At 37.3% G+C, this 14633-nt stretch overlaps 1 protein-coding gene and 1 long non-coding RNA gene across 2 annotated transcripts in view; both read left to right on the top strand.

Annotated features, from left to right (window-relative positions):
* The window catches only part of LOC134678789 (uncharacterized), a 35598-nt gene that overhangs the window by 15235 nt on the left and 5730 nt on the right, over positions 1-14633 (top strand). The gene's annotated exons all lie outside the window — the stretch shown is intronic.
* Positions 1-14633, top strand: part of LOC134678773 (phosphatidylserine lipase ABHD16A) — a 29314-nt gene that overhangs the window by 8951 nt on the left and 5730 nt on the right. Inside the window, exons 5-7 of the mRNA XM_063537473.1 lie at positions 10194-10447; positions 11188-11352; positions 13520-13704. Coding sequence (XP_063393543.1) covers positions 10194-10447; positions 11188-11352; positions 13520-13704 — 604 coding nt within the window. The remainder of the gene's footprint in view (positions 1-10193; positions 10448-11187; positions 11353-13519; positions 13705-14633) is intronic.

Here is a 14633-nt window from a genome sequence, read left to right as displayed (position 1 = left end):
CATGAGGGTCAGCAAAGAACTTGCCATCATCTGCAAAAAAGCACGACTCCGACTCTATTAGTGCTATTAAGTCAGTCACAAATATTCCAAACAGAGTTGGAGAGAGGACAGATCCTTGAGGTACTCCACTCAGCACGTTTAGTGGTTGAGAGAGGCAGTCACCAACTCGCACACTGAAGGTTCTGTCTGACAGGTACCCTTCTATCCATTTTAGTAACTTTCCACGGATTCCAAAATGATCTAGTTTCAAAAGTAGTCTCTGATGAGGAACTTTGTCGAATGCACGTTCAAAATCTAAATATATAATATCTACCGGGAGGTTAAGGTCCATACTTTTGGTCCACGCATGTACACAGGTTAAGAGATTAGTGACTGTCGATCTTTTTTGTACAAAACCATGCTGCTTCACCGATATTAAATTTTCCCTATTGAGGAAACCCGTCAACTCCTTACATATAATTTTTTCCATACACTTGCAGATGATGCTTGTGAGACTTATTGGTCTAAATTTGGAAGGGTCGGTTTTGTCACCATTTTTAAAAATTGGGGTTACTAGAGCATGTTTCCAATCCCGGGGTATACAACCAGAGGTAAATGAGCAATTCATAACTTCTGACAGTTTCGGGGATATCACAGCAGCAGCTTGCTTCAATACAATGCTTGGAAAGCTATCAGGTCCAGCAGCCGAGTTAACATCCAAGGTATTCAGGACATCAAAAACTTGCTTTGGTGTGAAGAGTATATCACATAGTGCGGTCTGAACACGAGCCACCTTATCGACTACAGGATGAACAGTAAAATCCGGTTCCTGGGAGTATGCTTTCTGAAATTCAGCAGCAAAAGCGTTGGCAATGTCTATAGGGTTGGTAAGTAGATCTCCCCTGGGACTTTTAATTGCAGGCGGAATTTCCACTCTGGATGCACTGAGCCTACGAATGTGGGCATAGAATTTCTTGTCACCATTTGATAATATGTTATTTTCATACCGACTCCTACTTTTTCTGGTTTCAGCGACACATCGGTTATTAATGGCCCTGAACCGTTCATAATCCTCATCTGTCTTGCTTACTTTATAGGAGTCCCATCTTAATCGTTTTTCTTTAGTAAGAGCCACTATGTCTTTATTAATCCAAGGTTTGTTGTATTTATTCTGTTTTACTGTAACCAAAGGAGCGTGCTTTTGAATATTTTGTGTAAGAGTAACTTTAAATTCTGTCCATAATTGATCTAAAACAGGCTGACATGTAATAGGTAAGGCATCCAAATCCTTGCAAAGATCATGGTTAAATTTTTCATAGTCGATATGATGATAAAGCAACTTCTGCTTAATCCTAGGGGCATTTCTTTGAGCCAACAATTGCATTTTAAATGTCAGTACACAGTGGTCACTTTTTCCAATAGGAGGCTGATGAGTTATAGTAGAACAAAGAGAGCTATCATTGGTCATAACAAGGTCAAGCAGGGAAGGTGCATTATTGACGCGGAATCGAGTCGGTTCAGATACAAGCTGATGGAGGTTACTGTCCAGAAACATTTGTTGGAAAGTCTCAGCAGCTCCTGACAATTTCTGCACAGCGCACAGAGGCCAAACAATATCAGGGTAGTTAAAATCGCCAGCAATAATTATAGTGTTGTTTTCAGACGCCAAACGCAGATTTTCAAGTAACTTGGAGTCCCGCGTCTGCCAGTCGGGTTCGTTGTCCGAGCGATACACACCAACTAAAAGAAAGTGGTATGAGTCAAACCTAATATCCAAGTAGAGAGCTTCAGCTTCATCACACATGTAGTTCAGGTTTTTCCGAGCTATAATTGGAATGCCATTCAAAGAGTCTCTGACGTAAATAGCGACCCCACCACCTCGCGTTTTGCCGCCCTGCAACCTAGGGCGCCTTAGCCTATCCCGCCTATACAGACTATAATTAGGAATAGCAAAAGTGCAATTTCTATCTCCACTGTGCAGCCAAGTCTCTGATACGATTACAATAGTTGGATTGGTCCTGTTCACTTGCAGTAAGAATAAATCAAATTTCGAAGGAAGAGAGCATAAATTGGTATACATAAAGGTCAGGTCGTTGTATGGGTTGCGGTTGGCTAGTTTTTTATGTTAGTGATTTTTGGCACTCCGCTAACATATTTAATAGTAAGATTAGCCTCACCTCTCTCTGTCCGTTCCTTCAGCTTCTGCCGCAGGTCCGCAAGCTCTGCCCGCTGCAGGGGTGTTTTGTCATCGTATATTCTCACCTGCGGCTTGACCTTGGATTTGTTCTTGAGTACCTTGACCGCTTCCTGACGAGACTTTAGGATGACTTTGATCGGCCGATTCTTATTACTTTCACGACGTCCTAGGCGGACTGCCTTAACAAAACCGCCCTCGCTCGTTGCCTCGCTCAGAATCTCTCGCACAATAGAGTTGTCGCTTGAAGCAGCTACGTTGGTATCGTCTGAATCCGACTCAGTGACGCCTACTATAATGACATTGCACGATCTGCGTTCCCGGTCCATCATTTCAGCAATTATGTCGTTTGACCTTGAATGACAGGAGCTGCACTCGGAGCTGAAGATAACTGCTTCCTGATATCACACAACTCCTCACGCACCGCGTCATACGACTTTATAAGCTGAAGTACTTGGAACAAAGCCTCCCGACATGGAACACACAGAAAAAGCAGGGTTATTAGTCATGTATATAGTATATAGTAATACAATAATTTGTTATGTTTATAACTTACATGTTTGGTATACCTGTTAATGTAAGTTGTCAATAAATAAATAAATGAAAATGAAAATAAACTTCCTACAAACCCGAAGTTTGACAGTGATTCAGGGTCGAATCATGCTATCCTTTTCTAGTATATGGCACTATCCCTTTCGACTATTTAGGGTTGTCAAAATTCAAGTGATTATCTTATATTCTGTGGTCGTGCACGCACAAGGAAGTCGAGTGGTGCCAACCCTAATAATTGCTCGGAGCAATGCTGAGCCGAGCGGAGCCGAGTTCGCCCGAAGTCATGAGTTTCTGAACTGACTGAAGTAGCATGACAAATACGAACGTTTCCGAGAGAGTACGATGGAAAACAATTATGCACTACATCTGTAAATGGGTTCATGATTATTCGCAACTGGTAATAATAGATCTCATGGTTATTAATTATCTGGCCCATGCTTTACTGTATTACCTATTTAATGATCATAATATTCATAATATAAAGTCGTATTAGACCAGCGGTGGAACAAAAATGGGTTTTGATAACATTAAAGTTTTTTCTTTTTTGATATGTTATTGTAAGCATGTTAAATAACATTCATGTAAAAAGTTAGAAAATTCTAGGTGGAGCGTTCGGCCATATTTAAATATTTCAATTATTGCGAAATAACTATGTAAATATAAAATTAAAGTTACAAAAAACTTTAACATATTCAATAACACTTTAATTTATTCACAATATTCGGTTTTTAGAAATCTGGAACAGCTGCTTTCTGGTGAACGTAAAAACACGAATTATTATGTAAATACAGAATTAGAGTAGCTGATATTGCAAAATTACGATATTACCTATCAACTTAGTATACATGTAAAAAGTTAGAAATGTAGACAATGTGCTTGTCTAGATATTGATTTCTGGTTAAGCAGTATAGCCAATATGAATTAAAGTTTGTAGAGTTAATACTACACGGTCATAATAAAGATCTTACTTCTCACACAAAAGATTAGAAATATAAAATCACGGCGACACTAAATACTGATACGTAAGTATGCATTCCGAGCTTATATTAAGTTACATTTCAAACGCGGCGTTTTCGCGCGCCGCGCTGTGCGCCGGGGCAGGAGGCAGCGATCGACGGTCGCGGGCTAGCGGTTAGCGCGGTGACCTTAAAAATACGCAAAGCGTTTATAAAATTATTATCAATGGTAAACAGTTATTTTACACAGTACACTAATGGAAACTTACCTTTCCTTATTTATTTCTATATGTACTAGGGATTGCCCGCGGTTTCGTTTACGTAGAATTCGTTATCGTGTTAAGTATAGAAATAATAGATACATTTGAAAATTATTTTAGGTGCATTGTCATACAGATAACTACCCTTGTTAAAGTATTCTTCAAATTCAATACACAGGTGTCATTTCAATATAATTTTGCGTAATTTGGCGCTTTTAGGTTATAAATGACTAGCGACATATATTTTTTAAGAGCGATCATCTCCGATAATATTTACTTTATCATAAAATCAATTTCAAACTAACGATATTTATCATTTTAAAGTCAATATTACCAACCAACTGATCCAATTTACCTACGGAAACAACTCAAAATTTGCATCAAATTAAATGCCACTTTTCTTATCCGTTTGGAACAATCAAGAGGGCCTTTACGAGCTGATGTGATGAAAATTTTATTTAACCTTCGTCCCTCGAAACCTTCACTACGCTCAAGGTTCAATTTTACGAACCACTCGCTACGCTCGTGCTTCAATTTTAGAATGTTTGAATTTGTGAATGTACTTCCTGCCTCGCACAGCCAAACTGTGGAATGAACTGTCCGATACGACCTTCAAACCTTAAAAGACCCCCATCTTAAACGCGCGTCGGCAACGCGCTTGCAACCCTTCTGGTGTTGCGGGTGTCCATGGGCGGCGGTAATCGCTAACCACCAGGTGATCCGTCTGCTCGTTTGCCTTCTATTTAATAAAAAAAATGTTTCGCTTGTTTGGGTATCAATATTAGCACGAGCGGTTAATCAACAACTTTTCCCCTTGTAAAACAAATAAGGTAGGTGAAGTGCAGGCATATGAGGCCCGGCTGGTAACAAGGCCCAGCATTCAAAAATAACAATTGCTCCCTATTATTCCCAATTATTCTGAATTTGTACTTGTTGCTAAGAAGGCCCACTGTCAGTGCAGGTAAAAAGGTCCAGTCCCGGGCCTTATTGAACGTATGAGATGAAATATTAGATTAAAATATTTTAAGATAATTTTGAATATTTTTAATCTCTTATTAATAAGGTCGATTTGAAGAAACTTCTATAAAATTATGACTTATAAATAACACTTGCACTGCGTGGGCTGTCAAAATTGCTGCAGACTTTTCTTGGTCTAACTCTAATAATTTATCACTTGCTTTATTGACCTAAAGACGGTTATAGAATCAAAAAGTCTAATAACATTGAGGCACTTATACTTTTTAAAGGCAGTAACTATTTACAAGTGATTTTTTTTGTTAATACATAGGTAGGTATTTACGATAGAAGTGCGAAAAATAGATATTTTGCAACGAGTGACAAATTTTAACACACGGCCAAAGGGAGTGTTTTAATGTGCTTATTATAGCACCGGTGTCGTAATGTAGCACCAGATGTACTGTCAAAATTATGTTAAAAGATAATACTTATTTGTTACGAATAAATATTTATACTGTAAAAAATTATCCCACCAAACACATTTTCATGTAAATTGTTGCTAAGACGAAACCATAAGACTCGCACTGTCAAAAAGTTGTCAGATCTCTTGTCGAGCCAAGCTTCAAACTCTACAAGCCCTAACTTCACTAACTCTACACCTTAGTCAAAATATGTGGCTTGGCTGTTTCGCTACCGCCACATGGGCATAAGGTGAAAATTTTATTAAATTCATTATTTTTAGGGTTCCGTACCTCAAAAGGAAAAATACTGAACCCTTATAGGATCACTCGTGTGTCTGGCTGTCCGTCTGTCACAGCCTATTTGCTCCGTAACTACTGCACCAATAAGTTGAAATTTGGTATACACATGTAAGTCTATATAACCCAAGAACATACATGTAAAGTAAATAATAGAAATTCAAATAAAGGGGTCACTTTTGAGATGAATGATAAATAGAAGAAAAAAACACTATATCTTGTTATATATCAAATTAAGGGGCTCATTGTGAGAACCTCAGATATTTTTTTTAATAATTTTAAAATAAATAGTTTAGAAGTTATTTAAGAAAATACGCAAAAAATGACCATTCCCCCCCCTTTATCTCCGAAACTACTGGGTCTAAAATTATGAAAAAAATAGACATATTAGCTCTTTTCCTATAGATGCCAGAAAAACCTATTCGAAATGTGCAGTCAAGCGTGAGTCGGACTTAAGTACCTAGTTTTCCGATCCCTACGGGTTTTTTAAAGACATTTTACTCACTTTTCTCTAAAAAAAAAATATATTGTTAAAATTGTGTAATGTACGGAACCCTTGGAACGCGAGTCCGACTCGCATTTGGGCGGTTTTTGTATTATACTTACAATAGTTCTTGTAGAAACGAAACGACCAAGCCACATACTTTTGGTGTAGAGCTAGTAAAGTTAGAGGGCTTGTAGAGTTAGAAGCTTGGCAAGAGATCTGATAACTTTTTGACAGTGGTTTCGTTTCGGCAACATTTTACATCAAAAAGTTTTTAGTGGGATTTCACTTCTTTTTGTAAGATGCTTATGACAATCTTCCATGCCCTAATTTAAAGGGTTGGGGGTGATTTACTATTAAAAATCCTGAAATAAGTATCTGGGGGCATCTGTTACACAATGTACTTCTTACTGATTCCCTATATAAACCCTTCATCCCATAAGGGTAAACTTTGGGGTTGAAATCTGCCTTCACCCCGTAAGGGTAAACTTTGAGGTTGAAATCTATTCTATATCCTTCCCCATAACAATACCTATCTACATACCAAATTTCAACTAAATCGGTTCAGCGATTATTGATTCCCCATACAAAATTAAACCCCCTCTTCATCCCCTTAGGGATAAAAAATTAATTTCAAGTTTTTGAATTTATTTGTTGTTTGTGTACTAAAACTATCTTACATACCAAATTTCAGCTTCTTAGAGGACTTCAGGAAGTACCCGGTATTGATGATCATCAAGTGAGTGAGTCAGTGACGAAATAGAAGTTTTTAGATATGAATAAAATCTAAAGTATAAGAGCTATGCAATTGATATGCTTAATAAGTCCGAGAACTTTGTTTATCTGGTATAATCCAACCCCAAGTTATGAGGGTTCCAAAACACGACGAAGCGCTTCGAGAAAAGGTAGATAGTGCCCTTATGCTTTGCTCGTCTTGGCAGGGGCACTGCCGTGCCCCCAGATGTTAAAAGATGATACTACTGTAACTAATAAAGATTTATGTTTAGTTACCTACTATTTTCGCGTAAACTAGACAATTTTTATATCTTTAGTTATTAAGGCCCAAAATAATTATTTTCACTTATTATAAATAAATCCTCCTGTTATGAAGTATCAAATATTGTTATTTGTATATGTATAACTCTTAAGTTAAAAACAATAAAATCTGTTATTACCTACTGTCGAAATGATTATTTTTTGCGGGATTAAGTAATACACTGCTAGTGTTCAATAAGGCCCATAATAGGACTTTTAAGGTATATTTTCCAAGAGTATCGTAATATTTTTATAACTATTTTGGTATAATGAAGAAACTTAAATAAATGAGAAACCTATTTGAGTGAGTTTTTCATACTTCATATCCTGTTTATTAAAAAAAACCATTTTAATTTAAGGTGGGCTCTATCTATATAGGCATATACGGCCCACACGGAATATACAATAAGGTAAGTGGCCTCACTTACCTTATTGTATATTCAGGATGTATACCGTGTAATATTGAGCAGTTGGTTTATAATATACATATTATGATATTGACCTTGAATAGGACAGGACATGACAATAGGAACCAGAAATAGGTATAGTTGGTCAAACCATTTGTCAGTAAATAAAAACAAAAAACTATATTCATCCTTTTCTTTTGGGTGCTAGTACTAGTGTAAGTCAAAGATAGTATGATGATTCTCTCTGTCTATGTTTGAAATGAGACATTCCTTTGACAAACTATGTATAGTAAAAAATAGTTGTGAATATCTTGTACATTTTTATTACAATATTAGTCAAGATAATGAAATATAGCTGGTCAAGCAAATCTTGTCACAAAAAAAAGGCGCGAAACACAAATTTTCTATGGGACGATATCCCTTCGCGCCTACATTTTTCAAATTTGCCGCCTCTTTCTACTGCCAAGATCTGATTGACCAGCTGTAGGTATTTTTACGTAATAAGATATTTTAATTTCACGTAATGTCCGCATCTAATTTATATTTGTGCACGGTAAACAAACAAATGAATGATAAGAAAAGACAGACAGTGTTACTGAGCGGGAGGTGGGGCGAGGGGCGAAGTATAGGTAGGCTATGATAGGCTCTCGAGCGCCGCGCCGGCGACTGACGGACCAGCGCGGCGTATGTATGAATTTCGCGCCTTTTTAACTAGATTTTACTATTACAATGCAAGCTACACGCAGAAATTTCTTACTTTCCATAATATGGCTGCGTATATTATTTTATAGTAATAGACTTATTTTTACAGACTCTAATTCAATATTGGATCTTATAGGACAAAAAACGCATATTAATTCTAGAGCATATATCTTATTCTTCTAGCTTTTTAGCGTGCCTATTAACTTAAAAAATGAGATATGTTGTTGTGGATTTATTAAACTTTAATTCAATATCGACAAAATAATAAGCTAATTTGTAGTTTGACAAAGAAGCACGTTAAAAAAATTTCTAATAATTTTACATTATAAAGCGTCATACATATTATAAACAATGGAACTTAAACATTGCACTTTAATTCAATATTAAAAAATCATTACTAAAAATATATAAATACCTAATTTATATCTAACGCTCGTTCTAACTTTTCATCATATATTGCAAATATGCTTATAAATATGTCCCATATCAGATAAGTATCACTTTTTCAACTTTAGAATTATCAAAACTTATAGTGCAAAAATCCGGTCCCACTATTGAGCTATATAGTATTCGTATATATCGTAGTCTAATATAAATTATATTTTAATTTAATATTATGAAATAAATAAATCTAAATCATGATTATTTAGGTCTTTAAGTATGTCAAAACTAAAATCTAAATGTGAGTGACTCATAGGTGAAATAGAGCATAAAAGACAACTTCGAAAATAAGACCTACATATAGTTTGTGACGCATACTGCTTTGCGCAAATTCAAGTACAGATTTAAGACTCATTGTATGATATTCTTGCATTATGTACATATTTGTTTTGAAATAATTAGCCACAACAAACGCAATAGTAAAAAATATATAAATATATTAACCTACAAAACACAACATTTTCAATAATCGAATTTCAATGTGGGGAAGCACTGGTGGCCTAGCGGTAAGAGCGTGCGACTTGCAATCCGGAGGTCGCGGGTTCAAACCCCGGCTCGTACCAATGAGTTTTTCGGAACTTATGTACGAAATATCATTTGATATTTACTAGTCGCTTTTCGGTGAAGGAAAACATCGTGAGGAAACCGGACTAATCCCAATAAGGCCTAGTTTCCCCTCTGGGTTGGAAGGTCAGATGGCAGTCGCTTTCGTAAAAACTATAGTGCCTACGTCAAATCATGGGATTAGTTGTCAAGCGGACCCCAGGCTCCTATGTGAGCCGTGGCAAAATGCCGGGATAACGCGAGGAAGAAGAAGAATTTCAATGTTTAATTGACTCCTAATATTAATATAACTTTTTATTGACCTCACAAACCAGTGCCGCTATGCGAAAACCCAAAAATACTCTTAGAAGTAGACCAAGAACAGTCTACAATGATTTTAATAGCATACGCAGTGCGAGTATTATTTGTAAGTTATAATTAATAATAATAATTTCACAGAAATTAATAATGATTTCGCAGAAATTTAACGTTTATCAATTAATTAATTAAAGTTTATGATAACACTTGCACTGCGTGTGCTATCAAAATCGGTACAGACTTCTTGGTGTAGCTCTAATATTTTTCTAAATTTATTTAGCTAACACAAAGTGTTTCCAATTAAGCGAATTTTTAAAACCAAATGTGGGTCCATACTCGGTTGTAGTGTGTTTTATGGCTAAAAATAAATAAAAACCCTAAATAAAATAAGTTATTTTTAGCTAAAAAAACGTATTATTAACAAAAATCCACAAAAATGGACTCGCCGGAAGATCAGCGCCAACTGCCGGGTCAGCATTATGCTGAGGCGAGCCCATTTCGTGGTAAACAATGTGTACCTAATTATGTATGTCTACATTATCATGTTACTTTTGTATGTTAGACTAGTTTATCACGAAAAATAAATGTAACTATTATGATTTAACAGGCACAGCATTATTCCAAGGCCGCACTCAGCTGGTGGAAGCTTTCAACGGCCAGCGCGCCAAGCTGCGCTCTGCCGACGGTAACGACCTAGACACCATGTTCGTGGACAAACGCGAGGAGTCCCCTAAAGGGAAGACCCTGGTGGTGTGCTGCGAGGGAAACTCCGGCTTCTACGAGATCGGGATTATGACGACCCCGGTCAAGGCTGGCTTTTCAGCGCTTGGGTGGAACCATCCAGGATTTGGAGGCAGTACAGTAAGTAAAGGTTACTACATGGCCTGGCCCAGTTAACTATAGAGTAGGGCGCCCCCTGGGAACGGTGGGCTGACGACGTAGAAAAAACAGCAGGAAAAGACTGGCAAAACAAAGCAGGAGACCGTAAAATCTGGAGGCCTATACCTAGACAGGGGCCTTAACTTACTGAAACAACTTATAACTACATATTCAACCAAACGCAATTGAAAAATATTCGTAATTTAAGGAAAGAAAAAAGGCTAAATAAATTAATAACAGTAAGTAAATGTACCTAAAAGTGGTCTTATTTGTAATGGGACACGCATCTCATACATATTAATTTCCTCTATTCAGACGACGCCAAGATCTACGTTAGAGTCGGAACACGCTAATTTTTCATGCCACTTGCATATATTGCATACGTATTCTTACTGCCAAGTTTGTGTAATGTTAGAATGGTCAGTGTCTGTCATTGTGAAATTTAAGACAAATTCCAAATATTCTTTATTCAAGTAGGCCTATGCGGGCATGCCTAGCATCAACCATTTTCAAATAAAGTCCTAAATGACATTTATAAAAAAAATATTGTTCTAGCGCTTATAGGACTGGAACTATTAGTTATCGACAAGACGCGTTCTAGATAAATCTATGAACTCTAAATTGATAGCAGTCTGTTTGGCATTCGACTATGAATTAATGCACTCAGTTGTTACTTTAATTATTTTATTATATGATTTGCCTGTAACCTAAAACCATCGCAGGGCCTCCCGTACCCGCCGCAAGAACAGAACGCCATGGACGCCGTAATGCGATACGCCATCAACGAGCTAGGCTTCGAGCCGCACCAGATCGTCCTGTACGGCTGGTCTATAGGCGGCTATGCGGCTACGTGGGCCGCTGTTAACTACCCCGAGGTCAAAGCCCTGGTGAGACCTACACTTATAAATTGTAGACATGTTACCCCATAAATAAATGCCATAGCGAGGGCCAACTAATAAGTAGGCATGATCCTTTCTACCGAAAACCCATATAGCTTCTTCTTCTTATAGGGTGTTGGCAAGTCCTATAGACCCTATAGTTCGTTTTTTTAGCATTAGAAAAAAGGTAAACAATCTTGATGTGTTTTTTAATTGAAAAACACATTTTAAAAATATGTAACCATTATGAATCTAAGGCTCACTTGCACCATTCCACTAACCCGGGGTTAAGCGGTTAAACTATTAACCTAGTGTCAAATTGTATGGCTAACCATGGCAACTCCTGGTTTTACCGGTTAACCCCAGGTTAGTGGAATGGTGCAAGTGGGCCTAATACGATCGTTTATATTCATCTGCTTTCATAAGTAATACTTACTGATTTTTTAAAAGCGTTTTTCTATTAAAAGACATGTCAAGATCGCTTACCTTCTTTCAAGTTATTTCTAATGCTAAAAAAACGAACTATAGAACAAGAATATGTTTCCCCATAGATAAATGCCATAGCGAACTAATAAGTGTGTCGCTTAACTTCAAACTCTGGTAAATCCATTCGACCCTCTCAGCAAATATCTACCCTGTTACCTTTTCTTAATACCAAAATTGCATAATCTGACAGTTGGATTTACCCGAGTTTGAAGTTAGGCAAATTAAGGCTTTCTCTGCCTATACTCGTATATAGCTTAATATAAATTTAAATCATTATTTAATGGAACTCAAATGGACTCAAAATAAACTGTAAGAAAACCAAAATTCTGACCATCTCTAAACACCAATCTTTACACAATCCAATATTACTACAGAACACAGCAATAGAACAAGTTCAACAATATAAATACCTAGGAAGTATTATTACCAATGACTCCAGATGCACGGCGGACATCAAGCAGAGGATTGCAATGGCTAAAAAAGCATTCAATAGCAAAAAACACCTGCTCAAAGCACACATCTCGAAGAATGTCAAAAAACGCTTAGTTAAGGTGTATATCTGGAGCATCGCTTTATATGCGTGTGAGACGTGGACGCTAACACAACGGGACAGAGAGCGATTGGAGGCCTTTGAAATGTGGTGTTGGCGGAGGATGCTAAGGATTAGCTGGACAGAAAGGAAGACGAACGAAGAGGTCCTGAGCATGGCAGGAGAGAAGAGATGCCTGTTAGACACAATAGCTAACAGAAGGGGCAAGATGGTTGGCCACTTGATACGGCACGACAGATTCTTTTTAAACATCCTGGAGGGCAAGATTGAGGGGAAAAGAGGCAGAGGAAGACCCAGGCTCACATATCTCAGCCAAATAAAAGAAAAAGTTTCTGTCGTGTCGTACGAGGGAGTTAAAAGGCTGGCCCAGCAAAAAGAAGAGTGGCGATTACTCCACCGACAAGAGCATAGCTCTTAAATAATGATGATGATGATTTAATGGAACAGTGTTGCTTATTGTTAAGTTTGATTTCAAAACGAAACGGAAACGTTTCCGTGAAAATGCAATGGAAAACAATTATGCACTACATCTGTACATGTACTTACAGATGAAATGGAATATGCAAATATGCATGTTTGCATATACCATACTACCCTGCTAAGCCAAAGAGCGCTGTCTCAAAAGAAAAATCATTGCTAACTTATACTTTAGTTTCTATTACTGAGAATTCCATTTTCAAAATCATTTGTTTTTGAAATATTCGTAATAATGGCTTTTCTGCTACCAGGACACTTTGCCAATGTCAAGTACATATATTAGGGATTATATAACAGTAAGTGGTCGATATTCAGTCATCCGTCGAGGCCTTCACGATGCTCTGGAGGATAGCTGGAGCAGCAGTACAAAACATAATGGCGGCCGAGACCTCGAACCGCCGAATGATGTCCAAGGAATTCGTTATTCGTATTTCCAGAAGAATTCTTCATTAACTGCACCCATTGCGCTTGCCATTCACTGCATAATATCCTATCAAAATTATACATTAAACAGCAGAATGCAAATAATAAATAAAAATGGCTGGAGCACGATCCGCCATGTTCCGTGGATCATTCGAAAGTCCGTTTTTGAGATAGCCCTATTCGGCTTAGGAGGACAGCATAGTTCCAACTAGAAGCTCCATAACATCCCCTTTGTATCAGGTCCTGGACGCAACGTTCGACGATCTACTCCCGCTGGCCGAGAACCAGATGCCTTCGTCCTGGTCTCTCCTCGTGAAGGAGGTGGTCCGCTCGCATGTAGACCTCAACATTGGGGAGCTGTTGGCTCAGTACCGTGGGCCGGTGCAGCTGGTGCGCCGGACTGAGGACGAGATCATTTGCTTGCGGTGAGACTATATTAGGGAAATTACAAGACGCGACACTAAAGTGTATTCAACCTTACTTGTCTTCTCATGTAAACAAACACTTTTTGAAGACATTATTGCACTTTTCTCTGGAATATCACAATAATCTTATGTACTTAAAGAAACAAAGTATCGAAATCAACTAATGAATCACTGAAAAATATAATTTCTAATAAAATTTTCATCAATAGGGATGTTTCCACTACTTAAAATAAATTATTTCACACCATGCACGAAATAAAGCACATAGTTATTAGAAAAACCTAAACAGCAGTTATTTTTAAGCACAATTACTATTTAATAAATCGGATAGAAGTATAATAAGTGGGTGAGTTGACCGTGACGTCACTATACACGTTTTCATTTTAATTCCATATTAGCAAATCGTTTTGACAGTTCTAAAAAAGAAGCTGATTTGACTAGTGGGAAAGTAGCATGCAGTAACGAACGGATCACCTAAAAACTCTGACATTACGATGTCTAGATTGTCTATGAAACGTATTGTTGGATTGACAATTTGATGTCACGTTTGTTTACATGACAAGTAAGGATGAATACACTTTACGCACAAAAAAATACTTCCATATTTATTTGATTACCGTAAAATCAGGTTACTATAGTCCTTAAGTACAACTATGGTCCGTTATAACCTTGATTATTAACGAGCCTTTATGATTTGTACTCGATAGGTACATTTATTTTGGTGCTTCTATACACTAATGCTATTTCTATATTATATACCCAACATAATTTGAAAAGTACTTATACCTATTTTACTGAACCATAGTTGTAAGTTGTGAACTAAAGTTACCTGCTTTTACGGTACCTACAACGAATGAATCTGTTTTTGTTGATTAATTTTTGCATACCATTCATCTTTGTTACACTCGTATATGTGTGCTCGTTAGCAC

Source organism: Cydia fagiglandana, chromosome Z (assembly GCF_963556715.1).
Source record: "Cydia fagiglandana chromosome Z, ilCydFagi1.1, whole genome shotgun sequence".
In the NCBI taxonomy this organism is placed as follows: Eukaryota; Metazoa; Arthropoda; class Insecta; order Lepidoptera; family Tortricidae; genus Cydia; species Cydia fagiglandana.
This window is presented reverse-complemented; position numbering and strand designations above follow the sequence as displayed.